At 47.8% G+C, this 27622-nt stretch overlaps 1 protein-coding gene across 1 annotated transcript in view; it reads left to right on the top strand.

Annotated features, from left to right (window-relative positions):
• Window positions 1-27352, top strand: part of LOC147116000 (S-arrestin-like) — a 179440-nt gene extending 152088 nt beyond the window's left edge. The window contains exons 13-16 of the mRNA XM_085990708.1: window positions 8051-8074; window positions 19867-19913; window positions 23945-23969; window positions 26083-27352. Coding sequence (XP_085846834.1) covers window positions 8051-8074; window positions 19867-19913; window positions 23945-23969; window positions 26083-26167 — 181 coding nt within the window. The 3' untranslated portion in view covers window positions 26168-27352. The remainder of the gene's footprint in view (window positions 1-8050; window positions 8075-19866; window positions 19914-23944; window positions 23970-26082) is intronic.
• Window positions 27353-27622: the final 270 nt, after the last annotated feature.

The raw sequence follows: 27622 nt of genomic DNA on the forward strand, positions 1-27622 counted from the left end.
AGGAAGTGTCTGAACCCCCCCCCAACAGAAGTGTCTGAACCCCTCCCACAGGAAGTGTCCGACCCCTCCCCCACAGGAAGTGTCCGAAACCCCCCACAGGAAGTGTCTGAACCCCTCCCACAGGAAGTGTCCGAACACCCCCCACAGGAAGTGTCCGAACCCCCTCCCCCCACAGGAAGTGTCCAAACTCCCCCCCCACAGAAAGTGTCCGAACCCCTCCCACAGGAAGTGTCCGAACCCCCCCCACAGGAAGTGTCCGAGCCCCCCCACAGGAAGTGTCCGAAACACCCCCCCACAGGAAGTGTCCGAACCGCCCCCACAGGAAGTGTCCGAACCCCCCCCACAGGAACTGTCCGTACCCCCTCCCCCCACAGGAAGTGTCCGAACCCCCCCCCACAGGAAGTGTCCGAATCCCTCCCCCCCACAGGAAGTGTCCCAACCCCCCCCCCACAGGAACTGTCCCAACCCCCTCCCACAGGAAGTGTCCGGACCCCCCCCACAGGAAGTGCCCTCCCCCCACAGGAAGTGTCCAAACACCCCCCCACAGGAACTGTCTGAACCCCCTCCCCCCACAGGGAGTGTCCGAACCTCCTCCCACACAGGAAGTGTCCAAACTCCCCCCCCCACAGGAAGTGTCTGGACCCCACCCACAGGAACTGTCCGAACCCCTCCCCCCACAGGAAGTGTCCGCACCCCCCCCTCCACAAGAAGTGTCCAGACCCCCCCCACAGGAACTGTCCGAACCCCCTCCCCCTGCAGGAAGTATCCGAACCCCCTCCCCCTGCAGGTAGTGTCCAAACCCCCCCCCACAGGAAGTGTCCGACCCCCCCCCCACAGGAAGTGTCCGGACCCCCCCCACAGGAACTGTCCGAACCCCCTCCCCCCACAGGAAGTGTCCGAACCCCCCCCCCACAGGAAGTGTCCGAATCCCTCCCCCCCACAGGAAGTGTCCAAACCCCTCCACAGGAAGTGTCTGAATCCCATTCCTGGATGAAGTATTATAGTCTCAATGCGAATCTAATTAATTTATGGTCACTGCTTCCTAAGGTGTCAGCCATGGCTCAGTGGCAGCACACTTGCCTCTGACTCAGAAGATCATATTCAAGTCCTATCAGAAACTTGAGCACATAATCTAGGCTGGCACTTCAGTGCAGGATGAGACATTAAACCAAGGTTCCGTCTGCCCTCTCAGGTGGATGTAAAAGTTCCCATGGTACTATTTGAAGACGAGCAGGGGAGTTCTCCCATTGTCCTGGCCAATATTTATCGCTCAACCAACATCGCTAAAAACAGATTATCTGATCATTATCTCATTGCTGTTTGTGGGACCTTGCTGTGTGCAAATTGGCTGCCATTATATCCTACATTACAACAGTGACTACTCTTCAAAAGTACTTAATTGGCATAATGAAGTCAAACTCTGTTTCTTTAATTTAACTTTTTGTCTTAAGATAAATTTCTTTAATTTTGCCAATCTCTGGATAGTTACACGGGAACGGAGGTGCGCCCGGACCAAGGAGTCCATTGTGACGGAGGTGCGCCCAGGACCAAGGAGTCCATTGTGACGCATGTGGCTCTTCCACAGTTTAGTAAATTAAAAAAAATTTTTTTTTAATTCGTTTATGGGATCAGGGCATCGCTGGCAATGCCAGCATTTATTGCCTATCCCTAGTTGCCCTTGAGAAGGTGGTGGTGAGCCGCCGCCTTGAACTGCTGCAGTCCGTGTGGTGATGGTACTCCCACAGTGCTGTTAGGTTCGGGAGTTCCAGGATTTTGACCCAGCGACGATGAAGGATCGGCGATAGACTTCTAAGTCAGGATGGTGTGTGACTTGGAGGTGGTGGTGTTCCCATGCACCTGCTGCCCTTGTCCTTCTAGGTGGAAGAGGTCGTGGGTTTGGGAGGTGCTGCCGAAGAAGCCTTGGCGAGTTGCTGCAGTGCATCTTGTAGATGGTACACACTGCAGCCACGGTACGTCGGTGGTGGAGAGAGTGAATGTTTGAGGTGGTGGATGGGGTACCAATCAAGTGGGCTGCTGGATGGTGTTGAGCTTCTTGAGTGTTGGAGCTGCACTCATCCAGGCAAGTGGAGAGTATTCCATCACACTCCTTACTTGTGCCTTGTAGATCGTGGAAAGGCTTTGGGGAGTCAGGAGGTGAGACACTCGCCACAGAATACCTCGCCTCTGACCTGCTCCTGTTGCCACAGTATTTATGTGACTGGTCCAGTTAAGTTTCTGGTTAATGGTGACCCCGAGGATGTTGAAAGTGTGGGATTCGGCGGTGGTAATGCTATTGAATGTCAAGGGGTGGTGGTTAGACTCTCGCTTGTTGGACTTAGTCATTGCCTGGCACTTCTGTGGTGCGATGTTACCTGCCACTTATCAGCCCAAGCCTGAACATCGTCCAGGTCTTGTTGCATGCGGGCATGGACTGCTTCATTACCTGTGGAGTTGCGAATGGCGCTGAACACTGTGCAGTCATCAGCGAACATCCCCATTTCTGACCTTATGTTGAAGGGAAGTGTTAAGTCTGTGTGTTCTAGTTGTATTTAAGATTAATTACTGACACAGACTACAAGAATAACGTTTCAACAGGTCTTTACTAGTTGGAGGTCAGGGCTATACTCACAGCAATATCACTACACAGTACTTATATACCGGTGGTCACCACCGGTATTACGTATACAGCAGCCAGAGAAAGTAGTACATCTCTTAAGGTGGAACAGGCTTAAGTTCTCTTAAGGTGGAACAGGTTACATACACCACAATCCTCCCTTTTTAGCTTAACAGTCATATCCCCATTTAACATAATATAATAACATATATACATATATAACTTCAGGTATAAACAGTTCAAAGGTTCAGTCTCTCAGGAGGCCTTCTGATTCGGGTTGGATAACGCCTTTCAGTGGTCTCTGATTCTTGTTGCTGAGGTGACTCCTCTAGTTGGTTTCCTATGTATTGGACGTCATCATCAGGTACATTTCCTGCCGAGGTAGATGCTTCAGGTTCATTAACGTCTTCCACAGTTGTCTCTTTCGCAACCATGGGTTCGACCCTTGCTCTCGATTCTACCAGTTGATCTGCATGACGCCTTATCACATTGTTACCAATATCTACTGTGTACATCAGAGGTCCTTGTCTGGCCCGAATTGTTCCGGACTGCCATTTTTCGTTTCCATAGTCCCTTGCCAACACTGGTTGTCCTACGTTGAAACTTCGAGTGGTCTTGTTATTAATATGCCGGAACTGTTTGTTTTCCACTTCCCTCCGCACATTTGGTTTTAACAAGTCCAACCTGGACCGCAACCTCCTGTTATAAAACATCATGGCAGGACTTTGGTTAGTTACTGCATGAGCGGCGTTTCGATATGCCATTAGGAAATTGTCCACTTTGTGTTGTAGCGGAATCTGATCATCGTTCATGGCCTTTATTGCCTTTTTGAATGTTTGGACAAATCTCTCGGCCAACCCGTTTGTCGCCGGATGATATGGGGCAGAGGTATAATGTTTCACCCCATTCTTCTTTAAGAATTTTTGGAATTCTTCCGACATGAACTGTGGTCCGTTGTCCGAACATATCTGTTCTGGCAATCCGTTCCTTGCGAATATTGTTCTTAACACCGCAATTGTCTTTTCTGAAGTAGTGGTATTCATCTTGATCACTTCTGGCCATTTGGAATATGCGTCCACCGCAATTAGGAACATGGACCAGCAAAGTCAATATGTACGCGTTGCCATGGGGCTGAAGGCCATTCCCATGGGTGTAGCGGTGCGTTCGGAGGTGCATTTTGCACTTTTTGGCACCCAGCGCAGCTTTTCGTCAACTCCTCTATCTGTTGGTCAATACCCGGCCACCATACATAAGCCCTAGCAAGACTTTTCATCTTAACTCCCCCCAGATGACCTTCATGCAGTTCCTTTAGAACTCTTTCCCTTAACTTGGGAGGAATAATCACTCTTGTCCCGTACATCAAAGTACCATGGCAAACGGACAGCTGGTCTCGCCTTGCCGAGAATGCCGGTAACAGAGGATCACCATGTGTTGGCCATCCCTTCACTGTCACCTCGTAGACTTGGGACAGTGCCGGGTCGTTCCTGGTTTCTCTTTCAATACTTGCATTGGTGACTGGTAAACACTCGATGATGGTCGAATGAAATAACTCAACAGGGTCAACTTTCGTCGTCTCTTCTTCTTCAGGTAGTGGCAGGCGCGACAGCCCATCAGCATTGCCATGCTGCTTTGTACCTTTGAATTCTATTTGATATTGATGTGCCCCTAGGAAAAGGGACCATCTCTGGAGTCTCTGTGCTGTCATCACCGAAACACCCTTCTTAGGGTTAAAAATGGATACCAACGGCTGATGGTCTGTCAGAAGTGTGAATTTTTGGCCCTGCAGGTAATGATTAAACTTCTTCACTCCCCATACAAGGCTGAGAGCCTCCCTATCGATCTGCGCATAGTTGCGCTCAGCGGAGGTCAATGATCTGGATGCAAACGCGACTGGCCTTTCCGTGGCATTTGGCAACTTGTGTGAGAGTACTGCCCCAATACCATATGGAGAAGCATCACAAGCCAACCGAATAGGCAGTGTCGGGTTGAAGTGAGCCAACACTTCCTCTGAGATGATCAATTCTTTGCTTTTGCGAAATGCCTTCTTACAGTTTTCGCTCCATTCCCATGGTACCCCCTTCTGTAAAAGAGCGTTCAGCGGGTGCAGTACCGTGGATAGATTCGGTAGAAACTTATGGTAATAGTTAATCAATCCTAGAAACGACCTCAACTGAGAGACATTATCCGGAGCGGGAGCCTTTACAACTGCCTCTATCTTGTCAGGAGACTTATGAAGCCCCTCCCAGTCAATGACATGACCACAGTACGCGATCCGCTTCTGAAAGAACTCACATTTCTGCTGATTAACTCGAAGTCCATACTCTTTCAGTCTGTTGAGCACCAGTTCCAAGTTTGCGAGGTGTTCTTCATCACCATCTCCTGTAATCAGAATATCGTCCAGGTAACATTGTGTGCCTGGAATTCCCTGTAATACCTGCTCCATGGCCCTCTGCCAAATTGCTGGAGCCGATGCCACTCCAAAAACCAGCCTATTATACCGGTACAAACCTCTATGCGTGTTGATCGTGAGGTACTGGCATGACTCTTCTTCAACCTCCATCTGCAAGTACGCCTGCGCCAGGTCTATCTTGGTGAAGTGTTTCCCGCCAGACAACGAAGCGAAGATATCCTCAATCCGCGGAAGCGGATACTGCACCGTGTGAAGCACCGGATTAACGGTGATCTTGAAGTCTCCACAGATGCGAACCTTCCCTGGTTGTCCTGGCTTGTTGCTCGAAGGATGTTTCATAACGGGAACAATGGGCGTAGCCCACTCACTCCAATCTACCTTAGACAGTACACCTGAACGGTCTAGCGCTTCCAGTTCCGCTTCTACAGCAGGTCGTATTGCATAGGGTACCGGTCTGGCTTTGAAAAATTTTGGGTGTGCATGTTCATCAATCTTGATGTTTGCCGTAATTCCTCTCAGTGTTCCCAGTCCCTGCTGGAACACCTCTTTAGCATCATCCAATATTCTGGACAATCGTTTAGGTTTGACATCTGTTTCCCCGGAATCTACCGTTAGTGCCTTTAAGGAGTGCCAGTCCATATTCATTTTCCTAATCCACTCCCGTCCCAGTAGTGGTGGACCTCCTTCAGGTAGCACATATAAGTCCATTACTTGGCTTTCTTTGCCCTTGTGGACCACTTTTACCTCTATCTTTCCGATGGGGTACACTCTTTGCCCCGTGTATGTTTTCAATATAATCTCCGTATCCCGTAGGGGAATATGTTGGAATAACCTTTTGTAATCTTTCTTATTCATGACCGTCAATGCCGATCCAGTGTCCAATTCCATCTTTACTTGGACTCCTGCTATCTGAAGAGTGACCCAAATTGTCTGGAGATCTGCATCCTTACCAACGTTGTGTACTCTTAAGCTACCCAGTTCATTACTGCTGGCGTCTGAATCTGACTTCTGTTCGTTCGAACTGTTCTTTGTCACCTTGTGTACCTTTATGTATTTTCCGTGCGGTGACTTTTTGTTGCTGGTCTTCTTTCCTGACCGGCATACTTTAGCTATGTGGCCAAGCCTGCCACACGTTCTGCATTCTTGGTTTTTAAACCAACACTGGTTCTGATCGTGCGTTGTCTTTCCACAACGATAACATTTTACAGTACTCAAAACCAATTTATTTGTACTGAGTTCCGGTGACCGTAGCTGCATTACTGCCGTGCCTCTCGCTGCGACTTCGTGTGATGCTGCCATAGTGACCGCTTTCTCAAGCGTCAGCTCATTCTCCTCGAGCAGTCGCTTTTGTGTATCTTCTTTTAATAATCCACACACAAATTTATCTCTTAGCGCATCTGTTAGTCCCGTTCCAAACTGACAGTACTTTGCTAGCTTACGCAATTCCATTAAATATTCAGCATTGCTTTCATCTTTCAGCTGCTTTCTGCTGTAAAATTTAAATCGTTCCGCTAGCATCAGCGGCGTGGGGTTTAGATGATTTCTCAGGACAGTAACAATCTCCTCGAACGTCTTCTCCGCCGGTTCATCTGGTGATAAAAGGTGTTTCAATTGCCCGTATGTCTTCGCACCCATTAAGTGTAATAAAGTTAGTGCTTTCTCATCATCTGGGATTTTATTTGCTTTACAATAATTTTGTATGCGTTCTACATACGTGGCCCAATCTTCGATGTCGCTATCAAAGGTATTAATGTTCCCATGTTTAGGCATCGTTGCAATTTTTTTTTTAGTGATTTCCCTTTTTCCAAGATGGCGGCTTCCTGCTCTTGTCTTTGTCCTCCGCCTACAAAATGGCGGTTTCCCGCGCTTGGCGGTCTTTCCCGCACTCGCCCTCTTCACCCGCGGGCTGCAATGGCGTTTGGCGTGCCGCTGCTGCTCCCCTTTCCCAGCGGTTAGTAACTCCCCCGACGCTGTCTCCGCTTCACCGCGGCTCCCTCGGGCATTCGTGCTTCCCCGATGTCGCGCCTCGCAGCCCTTCTTGCAGCCCAGTTATTAGCACCGGCTGCGTTCGCCTTCACCGCGGCTCTCGCGCCTTCAGTCGCCCCGGACGCTGCGCCTTTTTGGCCCGAATGCGGCCCGGCCCTTATCACCAGCCGCGATCGATGTCCCCACGCTGCGCCTTTTGGCCCGAATGCAGCCCGGCCCTTATCTCCGGTCGCGATCGATCTCACCGCCCTTATTCCTCCGTCTTCCCTCCCCGTCTGTACAGCCAACGCGGCCGACTTTCTGCTCGCGTCGCTGACCGGCTTACCCACCACCGAGGTAGAAGGAAGATAGCTGACTGCCGCTGATGGAGGCTTCGAGTTCAGGATATCTTCTGCACTCCGGGTTCTCGATGCCTGCCGCGCGACATGTCTTCCAGCAGGGTGATGAGGGTGGATGCCTCTCTTCGATGCCCGTTCTGTGGACGAAGCCGCCGTGGGTATAAACTGCCGCAGGGTAAGAATCGGACTCGTCGCCACTGTTAAGTCTGTGTGTTCTAGTTGTATTTAAGATTAATTACTGACACAGACTACAAGAATAACGTTTCAACAGGTCTTTACTAGTTGGAGGTCAGGGCTATACTAACAGCAATATCACTACACAGTACTTATATACCGGTGGTCACCACCGGTATTACGTATACAGCAGCCAGAGAAAGTAGTACATCTCTTAAGGTGGAACAGGCTTAAGTTCTCTTAAGGTGGAACAGGTTACATACACCACAGGAAGGTCATTGATGAAGCAGCTGAAGATGGTTGGGCCGCACTCTGCTCTGTCTCATATATCTCTCAATTGCTGCTTTCATCAAATCACTCCCCAGACCCCCTTGACAATCTCCACCCTCCACTGTGCCCCTGGTGAGTCTGTTCCCCACATTCTTCTCCCTCTGTGTGAAGTTTTTATGTATAAACTGTTTGAAATGAATTCAAATATATTAGATACTTGTGCACAATATTAATGTTGCTGTTGTTCCTTTCTTGCAGCATGCTGGGTGACATAAAGACCAGGTGAAGTAATGTTACATGATGTTATCAATAGCCATTCTTAAATGAATTAAAGCTTCTTACTAAGTAGAAAGGTTTCAGTGTGATGCAAAAGGAATGCATTTAACCAATGGGAAACTTAAACTTCCTAAATACTTGATATCCTGACTGACCCAGTAAATGCATCTGTTGTTGGAGTCGATAGAAATCAACAGGCTGAGACTTTTCTTTAAGCAAAAACAAAACGTGTCTTACTTTAATCAATCTCCACGAGGTCTGAAGGCTCAGCCCCGTGCAGGGGCTATGACGTCATCACGCAACCAACGTCATGACGTCATCACGTTCCCGATGCTCTTAAAGGGACCCTGCACCAATAACCCAACCCAGCATGTACATATCACAACATTGCTATACAAAGTGAATTGTGTTTAGGTACACATAACAGCACTGGCTATACATTGTGTTATTGTCCTTATGTGGTCTCCGCCACATACGTCCCCCCAGAATTCATTAGTACTGGCACTGTCAGTTGTTGGGGGGGCCGGATCACACGGTTGGAACGGCTCCTCAATTCAGGTGTGGGGACCAGGGGGTTCGTCGTAGGGACCTCGGGCGCTCGGTGGTGGATTGAGGGTGTGGAAACCGGAGGTCGGCCCCGTCTCGGGGGCTGTGCCAACTCAACGGGTCGGTCCAGATCCAGGTGGGCCGGCTTAAGACGGTCCATGGTCCATCTCCGATTCTTCCCTTCCCTTCCTTGACTTCTCCGTCTCCATTTCTGGTGATCGGCTCTCAACAAACATCCACTACAAGCCCACCGACTCCCACAGCTACCTGGACTACACTTCCTCCTACCCCGCTTCCTGTAAGGACTCTATTCCATTCTCCCAGTTTCTCCGTCTCCGCCGCGTCTGTTCTGACGATGCCACCTTCCATACTAGTGCTTCCGACATGTCTTCCTTTTTCCTCAACCGAGGATTCCCCTCTACCTTGGTTGACACTGCCCCTGACCGTGTCCGTTCTATTTCCCGCACTTCTGCTCTCACCCCTTCCCCTCCCTCCCAGAACCACGATAGGGTTCCCCTTGTCCTCACCTTTCACCCCACCAGCCTCCACATTCAATGGATCATCCTCCGCCATTTCCGCCACCTCCAACGTGATCCCACCACCAAACACATCTTCCCTTCACCTCCCCTTTCAGCATTCCGAAGGGACCGCTCCCTCCGCGACACCCTGGTCCACTCCTCAATCACCCCCAACAGCCCTTCTCCTTCACCTGGCACCTTCCCGTGCAAGCGCAGGAGATGCAACACATGCCCTTTTACCTCCTCCCTTCCTACTGTCCAGGGCCCTAAACACCCCTTCCAGGTGAAACAGCGATTTACTTGTACTTCTTGCAATTTAATATACTGTATTCGCTGCTCACGATGTGGTCTCCTCTACATTGGGGAGACCAAACGCAGATTGGGCGACCGTTTTGCGGAACACCTCCGTTCAGTCCGTAAGGGTGACCCTGAGCTTCCGGTCGCCTGTCACTTTAATTCACCGCTTCACTCCCACTCTGATGTCTCTGTCCTCGGGCTATTGCATTGTTCCAATGAAGCTCAACGTAAGCTCGAGGAACAGCACCTCATCTTTCGATTGGGCACTTTGCAGCCTGCCGGACTCAACATTGAGTTCAACAATTTCAGATAATTATCCCTGCCCCCATTTTTCATGCAGTATGATTTTTGCCATTCCCATTTGCAACATTTTATCTTTCCTGCCTCTTACAAAAGTACAGGGTGTTCTTTCTATTCCTTCCTCCCCTCCTAACCACCCCACTGTCTGCACCTGCTTAATATCTGTTACATCTCCAGCTTTTTCCAGTTCTGATGAAGGGTCCCAGACCTGAAACGTTAACTCTGTTTCTCTCTCCATGGATGCTGCCTGGCCTGCTGAGTATTTCCAGCATTTTCTATTGTTACCACGGAAATGCAGTCTGGCTTACCGCCGACATCCACGACGAAGGTCTTGTCCCCGGTTTCCAGGACGCAGAATGGTCCATCGTAGGGTGGCTGAAGAGGTCCCTGGTGGGCGTCGTGGCGGATGAAAACATACTCCGCCGCACGAAGGTCGAGCGGAACATGGGACTGCGGGAGGCCGTGCTGCGACGTGGGTACCAGAGTGAAAACCTGGGCGTTGTCCAGAAGGTCGGGCCACTGACGAGCTGCGGACCAAGGTTCCGTTGCGTTGGGGACGAAATCCCCGGGAACCCGCAGCCGCTGTCCGTAGACAAGCTCAGTCGACGAGGATTGGAGGTCCTCCTTGGGAGCAGTCCTGAGTCCCAGCATGACGCACGGGAGTCTGTCGATCCAGCCGTCGTCCCGGAGGCTGGCTCGGATCGCGGCCTTCATGGAGCGATGAAACCGTTCGCACAGCCCGTTAGCCTGAGGGTGGTAAGCTGTGGTGTGGTGGAGTTTCAACCCGATGCCCGGGCGACAGCGTTCCAGAGCTCTGACGTGAACTGGGGCCCCCGGTCGGAGGAAATGTCAGATGGGGCGCCGAACCGGGCGACCCAAGTGCTGATGAATGCCTGAGCCACATCGGCGGCCGTCGTTGAAGACAGCGGGATGGCTTCCGGCCATTGGGTAGTTCTGTCGACCATTGTGAGGAGGTGGGTGAACCCGCGGGAGGGCGGCAGGGGCCCCACCAGGTCCACGTTAACGTGGTCGAACCGCCTCTCAGGCACCGCGAAAGGCACCAACGGGGCCTTAGTATGGCGATGTACTTTCGAGCATTGGCATAACACGCAGGTGCTGGCCCAGTCGCGAACGTCTTTCCTGAGCCCGTGCCAGACGAACTTGGCCGCCACCAGCTTCTGTGACGGCTTCCTGCCCGGGTGGGAAAGATTATGTACAGCATTGAATACTTGCCGTCTCCACCCTTCGGGCACGACGGGACATGGCTGCCCAACGGAGACGTCGCACAGGAGTGTGGTGCCGGCAGCGTCGAACGCGACGTCTGCTAGTTGAAGGCCCGTGACCGCCATCCTGTAGGCCTAGACGTCCGGGTCGGAGGCCTGGTCGGCCGCCATGCGGGTGTAGTCGATGCCGAGGTGCACGGCGCTGGCGACGGCTCGGGAGAGACAGTCGGCGACGGGGATGTCTTTCCCAGCCACATGCTGGATGTCCGTTGTAAACTCCGAGATGAAGGCCAACTGGCATTGCTGACGGGCTGACCATGGCTTGGAGGCTTTGGCCATGGTGAAGGTCAACGGCTTGTGGTCCACGAATGCCATGAATGGGCGGGCCTCCAGCAGGAAACGGAAGTGCCGGATGGCGAGGTAGAGGCCGAGAAGCTCGCGATCAAAGGTGCTGTACTTCCGCTCGTTGGGGCGGAGCTGCCGGCTGAAGAAGGCGAGCGGCTGCCAGGTGCTGTTGACCCACTGTTCGTGGACGGCGCCGACCACATAGTCCGAGGCGTCGGTGGTGAGAGCGATCGGCGCATCGGGCAACGGATGCACCAGCATGGTCGCGTTAGCCAGGGCCCTTTTCATGTCTGTGAAAGAATTGGCCATCTCCTCGGACCAGTCGATGTCGAGCTTGTCGGGCTTGCCTTTGAGGGCCTCGTAAAGGGGCCGCATAAGCTGGGCTGCTCGGGGGACGAAACGATGGTAAAAGTTCACCATGCCCAAAAACTCCTACAGGGCCTTAACGGTGAGGTGTTGCGGGAAGTCCATCACGGCCTCCACTTTCGATGGGAGTGGCACCGCTCCGTCCTTCGTGATGCGGTGCCCGAGAAAGTCGATTGAGGACAGCCCGAACTGGCACTTGGCCGGGTTGACGATTAGGCCGTGTTGGCTGAGTCGTTCGAAAAGAGTCCGGAGGTGGGACACATGTTCCGTTCTGGAGGCGCTGGCGATGAGCATGTCGTCCAGGTATACGAACAGGAACGTCAGGTCCCGTAACACGGTGTCCATCAGGCGTTGAAAAGCCTGTGCGGCGTTTTTGAGGCCAAATGGCATGCGGAGAAATTCGAATAGCCCGAATGGGGTGATCACCGCGGTTTTCGGGACGTCCTGCGGCCGGACGGGGACCTGGTGATAACCCCGGACGAGGCCCACTTTCGAGAATACCACTTTCCCAGCCAGGCGGGTGGAAAAGTCCTGGATGTGTGGAATCGGATAGCGGTCAGGGGTCGTCGCATCGTTGAGGCGCCGGTAGTCTCTGCACGGGCGCCACCCGCCGCCTGGTTTCGGGGCGATGTGGAGGGGCGAAGCCCATGGACTGTTCGACCGGCGGATGATGCCGAGGCGCTCCATGGTGTCGAACTCGGCTTTGGCGATGGCGAGCTTCCCCGGGTCAAGGCGCCGAGCGCGGGCATGGACGGGCGGACCGGTGGTCGAAATGTGGTGTTCTACCCCGTGTTTGGTGGCGGCGGACGAGAACCTGGGTTTCGTAAGGTCCGGGAACTGGGCAAGGAGGCGGGAAAACTCGTCGGAGGCCGAGAGTGCGCTGGACCCACTGAGGGAACATGGTGTAATGATATCAGCAAATAGAGATGGTATTTGCCTGTTCGATTATGATGCCTTAATAGCATGATTGCATGTATTGATTGCTTGTGCCTGACCAGCAGAGGCCATGTGACCGAGACAAGCAAGGCAGCCTAGTTTAGTTTCAGTTTCGTTCTAGATGCATCACAGCATCGTGTCTCCTGTAAAAGCTGTATGAAAGAGTTGAACAGACTTTAGATTAAAACTCATTCTCTTTCATAAATGTCTCATCATTGAACCCACAAAGAAATCAATACATGGTGTCAGAAGTGATTGAAAGAGATGAAGAGAAAACATCTGAAGTTAAATCAGCTCTCCACAGATTAGCAAGCCAAAAGAGAACATCGTTGCTTACCATTAGAGAATAGCTAACGAAGTGAAAAATGGAAGGTTTACTCCCACCGGCGACGCTTCAGTTGACAGGTAATGTGGCTGAAAATTGGAGAAGGTTCAAACAACGTGTAGGGTTGTATTTATCAGCAATCGGAGCTGACGAGAAAAGTAATAAAAAGAAATCATCACTGTTCTTACATGTGGGTGATGAAGCGCTGGAGGTGTATAATAATTTCACATTCGCTGCTAATGGAGACAAAATGAAGCTAGATAAAATAATGGAACAGTTTGAGGCCTACTGTATACCTAAATGTAACGTGATGTTTGAGAGGCACAGATTTTTCACATGTGTACAGAAAACGGGAGAGACTATTGATCAGTATGTGACTGAACTGCGAAACAGAAGCAAATCGTGTGAATTTGGGGGACTGGCAGACTGGTGTGTGGTATTCCGGATAATGGTCTAAGGGAAAGACTGCTAAGAGAGCAAGATCTAGACCTGGGAAAAGCCATAGCACTGTGTAGGGCTACAGAGACTGTGAAGTTGCAGGCAAAGGAGCTGTTCAGTGACAATAGCTGTAACGTGGATGCAGTGAGAATGAACGGACATGAACCGTTTAACAAAACGAGCGCCAATGTGAAAAAAGAGGCGTGGCCAGCGAACAAAAATGAAAGGGACAATCGAAAGTCATGTAGTCGATGCGGTACACAGCATCCACCAAAAAAGTGTCCAGCATATGGTAAAACATGCAATAGTTGCAACAAGAACAACCATTATGCCCGTTGCTGTAAGAACCAAGCGCAACAAAGCAAGGTCCATACAGTAGATGAAAGCGACATAGAGGAGTTCTATGTAGATGTTGTGTCTGTAAACAAAAAAGAAGAAAGAGACTGGATGTTGACACTAAAAGTGAATGACATACACATTCCATTTAAATTGGATACTGGAGCACAAGTTAATGTGATATCAGAGACTGATTTTAAGAAAATTAGACCCAGACCAAAGATACATGGAATAAAAGTGAAAGTGACAGGATACTCAGGTACTGATATACCAGTGAAAGGAAGATGCATTGTCAAAGTGACACACAAGGACAGAGAGCACACGCTAGCATTAATCGTGGTGCCAAAGGATGTGCAAGCCATCCTAGGTTTAAAAGCCTGTGAGAGACTGAACCTGGTAAAGAGAGTCCTCGTTGTGGAAAGCGAAGGAGAGACAGTCTATGATGAACTCATGAAAGAGTACAACGACCTATTTAAGGGTCTAGGCTGCATTCCAGGAGAACACACGATCAGAGTAGATAAAAGTATGACACCGGTCATACATCCATGCAGAAAAGTCCCGTTTGCTCTTCAAAAGCAACTGAAGGCAGAGTTGGACAGGATGGAAAGCCTGAACGTGATTCGGAAGATAGATGAGCCAACTGAGTGGGTGAGTTCCCTCGTCGACAAAAAGAATGGAAAGCTCAGAATTTGCCTGGATCCAAGAGATCTAAACAGAGCAATAAAGAGAGAGCACTTCAAGCTTCCTACACGTGAGGAAATCATGGCACAGTTTGCAAATGCAAAGTATTTCAGCAAGTTAGATGCATCATCAGGATTTTGGCAGATGAAATTGGACGAAGCAAGTTCAAGACTGTGCATGTTCAACAGTCCATTTGGCAGATACAGATTCCTAAGGTTACCATTTGGCATTGCCTCAGCTCCTGAAGTGTATCACAAAACTATCCATATGATCTATGAGCACCTGGAGGGAGTTGATACATCAATGGATGACATCATAGTATGGGGAACCACGAGAACTGAGCATGACGAGAGACTGAAAAAAGTGCTGGAAGCAACAAGGAAAACAAACCTGAAGCTGAATAGAGAGAAATGCCAGCTCGGGGTGACAGAACTGACATTCGTGGGAGATATCCTTAGCAGTGAGGGCATCAGACCAGATCCCAGAAAGGTGTCCGCCATTGAGAATATGCCAAAGCCACAATGCAAAAAGGACGTGCAGAGGTTTAATGGAATGATGAACTACATGGGGAAATTCATATCCAACCTCTCAGAAAAGATGGCGCCACTGAGAAGACTAACTGAAAAGAACATAGAATGGGAATGGAATCATCATGAGAAGTCATGGAGCGATCTAAAGAAACTGCTCACAGAGGAACCAGTTCTGAGGTTTTATGACACAGCGAGACCCATCAAGATATCATCAGATTCATCACAGAGTGGGCTCGGTGCCGTTCTTCTGCAACAATATGACTACTGGCAACCTATTGCATATGCATCGCGCTCAATGACAGACGCGGAGACGCGATATGCTCAAATAGAAAAGGAGCTGCTCAGCATCACATACGCCTGTGAAAGATTTCACCAGTTTGTGGCAGGACAAGCAATCAGTGTAGAGACTGACCATAAGCCCTTGATTGCATTGTTCCAAAAGCCACTAAATAGCTGTCCGCTTAGAATACAAAGAATGATGATCAGGCTGCAATGCTATACACTGAATGTTGCGCACACACCGGGTAAACTGATGTATACAGCAGACACGTTGTCCAGAGCTGTTGACCCAAGTGAGCCCGCAAACACCACAATGGATGAAAAAGTGAACGCCTACGTGATCACAAGTGCACTGCCCATAGCAGATGCAAAAATGGAGCTCATAAAGACTGAGACAAACAAAGATGAAACAATGAGACGACTGAGAAAAAGCATCTTGGATGGATGGCCCAACATGAAGCAAGACTGCTCACCTGACATGGCAGAGTACTGGAACTGCAGGGCGGAACTATCGGTGGTCGAAGACATCATCTACAAAGGAAGTAAAATAGTTATCCCAAAGAGTCTGAGAAAAGAGATGTTAAAAAAGATCCATGGAGGACATCTGGGAATCGAAAAGTGTAAGAAAAGAGCACGAGAGGTGATGTACTGGCCACGAATCAACCAAGATGTGACAAATGAGGTGTCAAACTGCACAATATGCCTGAAATATCGAGCAAGCAATCCGGTAGAACCACTAAAGCCACACCCAGCGCCAGACAGACCTTACCAGAAGGTAGGCGCTGACCTATTTGTATGTCAAGGGAAGGACTATCTTGTATTCACAGACTATTACTCCCTGTATCCAGAGGTTTGTAGACTGTACACCACCACTGCAGATGCTGTGATAACATATATGAAAGCCATATTCTCCAGACATGGCGTGGCAAGCGAGGTCTTCACAGACAACGGACCCCAGTTTTACAATGCAAGTTTCCGACACTTTGCCAAAGAGTGGGACTTTGTCCACACAACGTCAAGTCCTCACTTTCCACAGTCCAATGGTCTAGTGGAAAACTCGGTCCAGACAGTGAAAAGACTGATGTACAAGGCAAAAGACAGTGGAACTGACTTCTACCAGAGCATGCTTGTATACCGCACAACGCCGCTCGAGTGTGGTATGTCACCAGCCCAACTCCTGATGGGACGTCGGCTAAGGTCAAACCTACCCATCCCGGAGAACCTCCTGAAAACAAAAGAGGGGGAGAAAGTGAGGAAGTTCAAAGAACAACAGAAAGAAAAGCAAAAGTACTACTATGACAGAGGAACACAAAACCTACCTGAACTCCACACTGGTGACCAAGTAAGGTTCAAAGACAAAACAAACACATGGACTCAGAAGGGAACTGTCCTGAGTGAAGTTCAACCAAGATCATACACCATTCAGACAGATGAGGGTGCTGTTCTGAGAAGAAATCGTCAAGATCTTCTCATGGGACCAGCCACAGCAGGTCAAGAGACTGATACTGTTGAGCAACCTGATCACACAGCTGAGAACACATCATCTGAGGCAACAACTCAGATTCAAGGACAATCAATCAGAAAATCCTCAAGACACGTGATGCCTCCTGAGAGACTCATTGAGCAAATTTAAGGACTATTGTTATAGAAGGAAGTAATGTTATCTTATTCTTTCTTCAAATTCTAGTGTATTGACATATTTCATGTGAACACACAAAGCAAGGTTAAAAAACCTTGATCATGATAATGATAATGTAAGTTCATTAAGTGTTACAGTTAAAATGCAGATTAATACAAAGAAAACATGTTGTTAGTTAAAAGTAAAATACTTTTGTTTTAAGAAAAGGAGATGTAATGATATCAGCAAATAGAGATGGTATTTGCCTGTTCGATTATGATGCCTTAATAGCATGATTGCATGTATTGATTGCTTGTGCCTGACCAGCAGAGGTCATGTGACTGAGACAAGCAAGGCAGCCTAGTTTAGTTTCAGTTTCGTTCTAGATGCATCACAGCATCGTGTCTCCTGTAAAAGCTGTATAAAAGAGTTGAACAGACTTTAGATTAAAACTCATTCTCTTTCATAAATGTCTCATCATTGAACCCACAAAGAAATCAATACACATGGGAGCGAGCTGAAGGTTTCCACGTTGATGAGACGTCGGTTCTTGACATCCACCAAAAGGCCATTGGCGCAGAGGAAGTCAGCGCCGAGAAGGGGAGTGGACACTTTTGCTGTGACAAAGTCCCAGGTGAACCGTTGCCCGCCAAAACAAAGCGCCACGTTCCGTTTCCCAAAGGTGCGGATGGAACTGCCATTGGCAGCTTCGAGGACGGGGCCGTGGTTCCCCCCTTGAATGTCTATGGTTGACGCAGGCAGGACGCTCACTTGGGCGCTCGTGTCGCAAAGGAAACGACGTCCGGAGTCGGTGTCTGTAATAAACAACAAACTGCCTGAACGGCCGACAGCCATGGCAGCCGACGAGTGGTCTTTAGTTTGCTTCGACACGGGAAAACTGCATGGGGGCCGGCACTTCCTGGCTTTGGGGCCGAACTGCGCATGGTAGAAGCAGAGGCTTGAGGGTTGCTGCCATTGGGCTGCATCAGTGGGGGCAGGGCTCCGCGTGGCCATGCAGTACTGTTGCCCGGCGGAGAAAAATTTGTCGGCCTCCTTGGCCAGGTCGCAGAAATCGGTAGTGGAAGAGTTGGCTAACGCTGACCGTACCTGACCTGGTAGCTGTTGGAGGAACAGTTCCTTGAAGAGGAAGCACGGCATGTGTGTGCCCAGGAGGGCTAGCATGTGGTCCATCAGCTCCGAGGGCTTGGAGTCGCCAAGCCCGGGTAGAGAGAGAAGCCGGCGTGCGCGTTCGGCTTCGGTGAGTCCGAAAGTTCGTAAGAGGTGCGCCTTCAGTGTATCGTATTTGTTGAGCTCTGGGGGGTTTTCGAGCAGGTTCACGACTCTGGCCGCGGTGGAGCTGCCGAGAGCAGAGACGACATAGTAGTACCTCGTGTCGTCCGCGGTGATGTCCCGGATTGCAAATTGAGCCTCGGCCTGGGCGAGCCAAGCGGCAGCCTGTTGTTCCCAAAACTCGGGTAATTTGATGGAAACGGCGTTCGTCGCCATTTCGGATGAAGTCTTTGGAATCGTCCAAAAGAGCAGCGGGGTCACCAATGTTGGAGTCGATAGAAATCAACAGGCTGAGACTTTTCTTTAAGCAAAAACAAAAAGTGTCTTACTTTAATCAATCTCCACGAGGTCTGAAGGCTCAGCCCCGTGCAGGGGCTATGACGTCATCACGCAACCGACGTCATGACGTCATCACGTTCCCGACGCTCTTAAAGGGACTCTGCACCAATAACCCAACCCAGCATGTACATATCACAACATTGCTATACAAAGTGAATTGTGTTTAGGTACACATAACAGCACTGGCTATACATTGTGTTATTGTCCCTATGTGGTCTCCGCCACACTGTACTGTTTCTGAATGATTTATTTTAATAATCACCATGTTGACATGGAATCATAGATATTACAGCACAGAAGGAGGTCATTTAGCCCATTTTTCCAAGCCAGTGCACGCTCTTCAACTGGAGCTATCTACTTGCATCCCATGTGCATAACAGTTGCACAGGATGCAGGGTAATAGCACAAGAAGTGGTCAGAGAGGCGGTGAGAGCTAGGAGCACATGACTGAGAAAGAGGAGATAATGGACAGCATGTACAATATATGTACACAATGTGTCCTATATGTGTTAATCACTGCATCTCCCTGTACCTGCATCACCGTCAGATGGTATGGTCAAGCTCGAGAACTTTCTGTGCCAAGTGTCCCTGGTACAACGCCATTGCTTATCACGTTGCAGTGTCTTGTGTTGGGGTGCCAATGTTCAGTACTCCTTCGCCTTGTGAAGTCATCATGAAGTTACCTAGTATAAGTACAGTGGGTAACTGAGCCATATAAACCAGTGGTAGTACACTTGCCTCTGAGCCAAACACCACTCCAGCGACATGGTGTAATTTACACTTTAACCACCCGGGTGGTCATCTGGTACATTGGATCACCCACCCTCTGTAGAACCTGCCTGGTTTTCATCCCATTGATTTGGTTCTACAACAGGTGGACAATCAGCTCTGATAGATGGTGAAGGTGAAAATTACCCCCTTGAGCACATAAACTAGGCTGACACTCCAGTGTAGTACTGAGGGAATGCTGCACTGTCAGAGGATCCGTCTTTCGGGTGAGCCGTTAAACATTCAAGTGAAAACAAAATATCCCACGGCACTATTTGAAGAAGAGCAGGGGAGTTCATTCAGTGTCCTGGCCAACAGTTTTCTCTCATCCAACACCAATATTAACAGATGATCTCTTCATTTATCTCATTGCTGTTTGTGGGAGCTTGCTGTGTGCAATTTGGCTGCTGTGTTTCCTACATTAAACAATGACTACACTTCAAAAGTACTTAATTGGCAGTGAAGCTTTTCGGGATGTCCCAAAGTCATTAAAGGCTCTATATAAATGCAAGTTTGTTCTTTTAGTAGATAGAGGAGATTTGCATCCTAATAAATCTGGTTGGATTGATCCAAAGTTACAAGCGTGTAACCCACTGCAATAGCTAGTATTTGTATTCACTGATGTTTTAAAGCCTCATTTGCTGATACTTTTTCCTTCTGCAGTGATGCCACCGTGGAAATACCCTTCCTGCTCATGCACCCTAATCCTGGTGGGTATCAACTGTAAATAAGACATTATGGAATCTAACTCCTGACAGCCATGTTTCTAGTTTGCCAGAGATCAGGCCATCTTAGACTGGGTATTATGTAATGAGAAAGGATTAACTAGTAATCTTGTTGTACGAGGCCCCTTGGGTTGGAGCGATCATAATATGATAGAATTCTTCATTAAAATGGAGAATGAAGTAGTTGACTCGGAGACTAGGGTCCTGAATTTAAATAAAGGAAACTATGATGGTCTGAGGCGCGAGTTGGGTAGGATTGATTGGGGAATGTCACTTGACAGTGGATAGGCAATGGCAAACATTCAAAGACCGCATGGATGAACTACAGAATTTGTTCATCCCAGTTTGGCATAAAAATAAAACAAAAAAGGTGACTCAACCGTGGCTAACAAATGAAATTAGGGATAGCATAAGATCCAAGGAGCAGACATATAAATTGGCCAGAAAAAGCAGTAAACCTGAGGATTGGGAGCAGTTTAGGATTCAACAAAGGAGGACAAAGGGATTAATTAAGAAGGGGGAAATAGAATGAGAGTAAGCTTGCAGGGAACATAAAAACTGACTGTAAAAGCTTTTATAGATATGTGAAGAGAAAAAGATTGGTGAAGTCAAGCGTAGATCCCTTGCAGTCAGTATCAGGGGAATTTATAAAGGGGAACAAAGAAATGGCAGACCAATTAAATACATATTTTGGTCTGTCTTCACAAAGGAGGACACAAGTAACCTCCCAGAGATGTCGGGGAACATAGGGTCTGATGAAAGGGAGGAACTGAAAGAAATCAGTATTTGTAGGGAAATGGTGTTGGGGAAATTGACGGGATTGAAGGTCGATAAATCCCCAGGGCCTGATAATCTACATCCTAGGGTACTTAAGGAAGTGGCCCTAGAAATAGTAGATGCATTGCTGATCATCTTCCAAAATTCGATGGAATCTGGAACAGTACCCATGGATTGGAGGGTAGCTAATGTTACCCCACTATTCAAAAAAGGTAGTAGAGAGAAAACAGGGAATTACAGACCGGTAAGCCTGATATCGGTAGTGGGGAAAATGCTAGAGTCCAATATAAAAGATGTAATAGCAGAGCACTTGGAAAACAGTGACAGGATCGGACAAAGTCAACATGGATTTACAAAAGGTAAATCATGCTTGACTAATCTACTGGAATTTTTTGAGGATGTAACTGGTAAAATAGATAAGGGAGAACCAGTGGATGTGGTGTATTTGGACTTTCAGAAGGCTTTCGATAAGGTCCCGCATAAGAGATTAGCATGTAAAGTTAAGGCACATGGGATTGGGGGCAAGGTATTGACTTGGATAGAGAACTGGTTGGCAGACAGAAAGCAAAGAGTTGGAATAAACGGGTCTTTTTCCGAGTGGCAGGCAGTGACTAGTGGGGTACTGCAGGGATCGGTACTTGGACCCCAGCTATTCACAACATATATTAATGATCTAGACAAGGGAACTAGATGTAATATCTCCAAATTTGCAGATGACACAAAGCTGGGTGGGCGTGTGTGCTGTGAGGAGGATGCCGAGAAACTCCAGGATGATTTGGACAGGTTGGGTGATTGGGCAGAAGCATGGCAGATGCAATATAACGTGGATAAATGCGAGGTTATCCACTTTGGTGGCAAAAACAGGAAGGCAGATTATTATCTGAATGGCAATAGATTGGGAGAAGGGGAAGTGCAACGAGACCTGGGTGTCCTTGTGCACCAGTCGCTGAAGGTAAGCATGCAGGTGCAGCAGGCGGTTAAGAAGGCAAATGGTATGTTGGCCTTCAGAGCGAGAGGGTTTGAGTACATGAACAAGGATGTCTTGCTGCAGTTTTACAGGGCCTTGGTGAGACCACATCTTGAGTATTGTGTGCAGTTTTGGTCGCCTTATCTGAGGAAGGAGTTCAGCGAAGATTCACCAGGCTGATACCTGGGATGGCAGGAATGACGTATGAGGAGAGATTGGGTCGATTGGGCTTATACATAGAAACATAGAAGATAGGAGCAGGAGTAGGCCATTCGGCCCCTTGAGCCTGCTCCGGCATTCAATGCGATCATGGCTGATCATCCAAAGTCAGTACCTGGTCCCTGCTTTCTCCCCATACCCCTTGATCCCTTTAGCCTTAAGAAATATATCCAACTCCTTTTTGAATATATTTAATGAACTGGCCTCCACCGCCTTCTGTGGTAGAGAGTTCCACAAGTTCACCACTCTCTGAGTGAAGCAATTCCTCCTCATTTCTGTCCTAAATGACCTAACCTTTATCCTTAGACTGTGTCCCCTGGTTCTGGAAGTTTAGAAGAATGAGAGGGGATCTCATTGAAACTTATAAAATTCTGACAGGACTGGACAGACTAGATGCAGGAAGGATGTTCCTGAAGGTCGGGGAGGCCAATTCATTAAATATATTCAAGAAGGAGTTGGATATATTTCTTAAGATGGCCTCAGAGCTGCCCATGTGACAGGGCCTTGCACCCGTAATAGGGGTAGAAACAGGAAGTGCAGCTGGAAGCTTGAGGTCCTTCTGACCAATATTAAAGAACAACAGCCTGAAGTCCCTGAGACCTGAAGATGGTGCTGAGGGGGGAAAAGAAGAGACACTCACTGACAGCCACTTTCTGTCTTCAGGCTGGTCCTGGGCCCTCCGCAGACCCTCCAGTCTGAGGACAGCCCTGGCGCAAATCCCACCACCAGCTTTTTGGGTACCCCCCTCCTCCCCTCCATTTGGGTGCATTCCCAAGTTCAATGAGAAGAGTGCTTGGGACTCTACCCTGGTATCCTTTGGGTTGGGATTGAATGGGGAGCGATTGGGGAATTGAGTGATCCATGGGGATTATATGTCATTGTAATCATTGGGCCTATTTTAATGGACCAATAAGGATGGCACTGAGTTGCCCTGGTGTCACATGACAGGAGTCAGCACTTCCAGTGGCCCCTTTAAGGGCACCACTAATATAATAACCAAACAAGTGGTCCAATTAAACAAAAGATGCTTAAAATAAAGGGACAAAACAAATGGAACCATAACAACAAAATCAGTATATTATTACTAATGTTTATAAGACATTCCCGTGCGGAGGCTGCAAGCATAGGGGGGGACACCGCATGCTGGAAGTGATTGGGGAATGGGTGGTTGGAATTCTGTAATGGGAGTGAGATAAAATTACTAGAACTATTGGATATCTATTTAATAGGAACTCTAGGGCGATTCTACGATCCCACGCTCCTAGTTGGGAAGCTATGCTTGCAGAGTTAACGGGTAGGAAAATGAGTGCGCCACTATTGTGACTCTCCAACTCATGCTTCCTGCAAGCATAACTTGCCCCGCTGGGAGAGAGCAGAATCGCATTCTGGGCATTCATTCTGCGGTTAGCTTGTTATGCGATATTAATGAACAAATTTGCTCACCCCAAATGGCTGAGTGGTCAGATGTCCTGCCCGGTGTCGCACAGAGCCACACAGAATAGGAAGGCATGTGCTGAACTAGCGGATTGGAGATGTGATGGCCGTGGGCAGACTGCAGTTCATCCCATTGTCCCTGGATTAGGGATGGAGAAATATAGCAGCCAGGGCTCAAAGTCGCAATCACTCTCCAGGGTGCAGTTGTGGACAGGATCGGGCTCAGTTGTAATGCCGAGCACAGCCAAATAGCATGGCATCATTTACTGGTTAGACTCCGATATAAGAAATTGGGCAAGCTACCAGAGGGCACTCAGTGTCTGTGGAACCAGGTCCCAGCTGTAGTCACTATCTTCAGGAAGGAGGGCACAGAAAAAGCCCAGGAGAAGTGACTGATCAACCAGCCCCAGCCATGATGTTCTTTAACCGAAGGTTGAGATCTTGTCTGGATTTGCACAGACCAAATGTACGAAGAGATGTTGAGAGTAAGCAATTCCAGCACATCTGTGTGTGTCCCTGTGTGTCTCTCTGTATGTGTGTGTGTACTATATTATTGGACTTGCACTAATCCCTGTATCCCCTTTTTCTCTTTCCCCATCTCTCTGGTTCTCTCACCAAGGGATTCCTTTGATAGAAAGTAACAAGTAAGAACATTTTTTTTAAATCCTTCTCCATTCCTTTGGTAGATGGAGAACCCCAAAATGGTTATATAAAAAACTGAATTAAATAATTTTTTTTGGCCCTGGTATAGTATATGGATGGGTGTTCTGTGTGTGAAACTCTGTGGAGCCCCCTAGGAATTATCTTCCTCTTGTATTGTGTAGTCCCTTCTTTTACAATGTGCTAGACAGCTGCCATCCTAGAATGTAATAAAATAAACTGGGGTGATTACAGCTTCTGCCAACACAACGCTGGGTGGGAATGCTAATTTGCCTGACGGGGATTAGCTCTTCATTAAATAGGATTTCATCTTTAATCAAGAGGAATTAGTTACCAATTAGTGGAAATGTGTCTTCACTGAATGGCCTTTAGTCTGCAACCAGTGTGATTAGGTTTTCATTCTATGTGATTTCATCGTCAATGAATTGGATTTAGTCTCAAATGGCCAAGAATTATTAATCTTTATTGGTTAGAATTTGCTTTTCATTGAATGAGATTTAATTTTCACTGTTTGGGTATAGAGGTACCACCAACGCTGCCTCCGCAAGATCCTGCAAATCCATTGGCAGGATAGGCGCACCAACGTCAGTGTTCTTGCTCAGGCCAACATCCCCAGCATCGAAGCTTTGACCACGCTCAATCAGCTTCGATGGACGGGTCACATTGTCCGCATGCCCGATACGAGACTCCCAAAACAATCACTCTACTTGGAGCTCCGGCACGGCAAGAGAGCCCCAGGTGGGCAGAGGAAACGCTTCAAGGACACCCTCAAAGCCTCCTTGAAAAAGTGTAACATCCCCACCGATACCTGGGAATCCCTGGCCCAAGACTGCACAAAGTGGAGGAGAAGCATCCGGGAAGGCACCGAACACCTCGAGTCTCTTCGCCGGGAGCAAACGGAAGCCAAGCGCAGTCAGCGCAAGGAGTGCACGTCAACCCAAGCACCCCACCCACCCGCCCCTTCAACCACCGTCTGCCCCACCTGTGACAGAGACTGTAGGTCCTGCATTGGACGAATCAGTCACCTGCAAACTCATTTTTAATGTGGAAGCAAGTCATCCTCGGTTCCGAGGGACTGCCTAAGAAGAAGAAGAAGATAGGCTTCATTGTTTGGGGATATAGTCTCTATTGAATGGAGTTTAATCTTGATTGAATTAGTCTGCAGTGGGTTTTCATTGAATGGGGTTTAATCACCAATAATGGGAGTTATTCTTTATTTGTTGGGATTTACTTTAGTCGGTTATTTTAAATGGATTTACACCTCCATTAATATAGTCTACATAAGAATTTCATGCCAATACATTAAGAATTCATATGTGAGTATTGGATCGTATAATTTGCAGGTTTTACTCTTCATTTTTAAAAATGCTTAATTTTAATATTAATTGGGATTAACTCTTCATTGATTGGGGTTAAGTCTTTGTTAGGGATTTACACTGGGAATTTCCTTACAAGTTACCCAGATTGGCTGCCATAACTTTGGTGCAAGATTGGTGGAAACCCTGTTTACATAGGAACAGGAGTAGGCCACTCAGCCCCTCGAGCCTGTTCTACAATTCAGTGAGATCATGGCTGACCTGTATCTCAACTCCATCCACCCACCTTGGCTCCAAATCCTTTTATACTCTTGTCTAGCAAAAATCTATCGCTCCCAGATGTTAAATTATGATTTGAGGTAGCATCTACTGCTTTTTGTGGGAGAGAGTGCCACACTTCTACAACACTTTGTGTGAAGAAATGTTTCCTAACTTCTCTCCTGAATGGCCTGGCTCTGATTTTAAGGTTATGTCCTCTTGTCCTAGACTCCCCCACCAGCGGATCAAGTTTCTCTCTATCTATGCATCTATCCAGGCATTTTTGTTGAAGTTATGGCAGCCAATCAAGAGATTCCCTGAGGATATTCCCGGTGTAACGTTCGTCTTATGTTTGGCTGTACTCTTCATTGGTTTTGATTTAGTCTTCAGGAGTGATTTATTCTGCATGAGCTGGAATTCATTGTTTAATTGGAATGTGCTGTATGCCGTGTTTAGTAGTTACGTGGAAGGAAGTTGTGCACATGGCTTTTCTAATTGGAAATTCTGCTGACTTTATCTTCAGAAATCATGAGGAAGATGACATTGCTATTGAGGATGCTGCAGAGGTTTCACCACCAGGGAACGTGGATGTGGAAGATGATGAATGACAGCCACACCCTGGCTAGCCATGTAGAGTTCACTCGTTTGTTTCTAGCTCAAGTAAATATGGCCGAGAACTGTTTAACTGCTTAGTGGAATAGGGCTTCCGATTTCTTCATGTGACCCAGGGAGGAGTCAGAAGAGTTTCTTCATCCTGTTCAGAACGTGGGGCAGGTAGATCATGGGAAGAAAGTATTTTATGAAGCTCTATTGGTTGTGGGTTGGATTCAGTTACAGAGATGTGTTCGAATTGTATGTAAAGGATAAGTTTATGAGAAGGCAATGTACACAAAGATTAATTAAATATTTTTTAAATGGGCCATTAACATGAATTGAGGATGATGCAAACTTACTATTACTTTATGGTAATCAACTGTGAATTATCACTTGATAAATTTGTATAGATTATATGGCAATCGTGACTCCTTCAAAGTAAATGACGGCAAGTATCACTGGCAAAGAGCACACGGGTTGTTGTCAGCCATGAAACCCACCACTGAGAAAGTAAATGATTCAAAATGGAGTAAAACCACTCTCTCAAACTCTATGGTATGTGTATTTGAAAAATAGGATGTGTGCATGTAAGAGACTAAACTCATCTAGAGGTTTAGGGAATTATCTGAGCATCATTCTCACAGTTTATAATGTCATTTGATTAGAGTTCAGTATTTGCTGTTCTCCATAAAAAAATCCGAACCCTTTGATTAGATTCCAGCCAGTAACTCACTCCCAGGTATCTGTTATTCTATATATAAACCAAGCAAACCCATTGATTAGATTCCAGCCAGTAACTCACTCCCAGGTATCTGTTATTCTATATATAAACCAAGCAAACCCATTGATTAGATTCCAGCCAGTAACTCACTCCCAGGTATCTGTTATTCTATATATAAACCAAGCAAACCCATTGATTAGATTCCAGCCTCTAACTTGTTCCCAGGTATCCATTATTACAAACTTCAGATTCCAGCCTGACTCTACCTCTAAAACAATAATTGTATCAGATGTGTGACTTCCTCTTCAGAAGGCATGGTTAATATTTCTCCAGTTAATCCTTAGACGTCTCAGGGTGCTATGGTGAACTTCAGACACACATCAGTCATTCTGGTGAGAGTGAAGAGCAGTTGGATAGTCTGGTTGTGGTTTTGTTACCTATTTGCAGCAATTAGTTTGAAATAAAAATGCATTCAAAACACTTGTCTGTTCTTTCCAGAGTTGCAGTGTACGGTTACAATCTTTCAATATACAATGTAATATTCATGGATCCAAAGCAATTTACATTTCAATATTACAAATAAGCAAGACTGTACCTACCAACTCAAGACACACCAGGAGTACTGTACCGTGCCAGAGACACAACAGGAGTACTGTACTATACCAACTCTAGACACACCAGGAGTACATGTACCGTACTAGAGACACACCAGGAGTACTGTACCGTACCAGAGCCACACCAGAAGTAC

This window comes from Somniosus microcephalus, chromosome 6 (genome assembly GCF_052327205.1).
Source record: "Somniosus microcephalus isolate GS21.2 chromosome 6, FLI_Smic_1.0, whole genome shotgun sequence".
NCBI classification, from domain to species: Eukaryota; Metazoa; Chordata; class Chondrichthyes; order Squaliformes; family Somniosidae; genus Somniosus; species Somniosus microcephalus.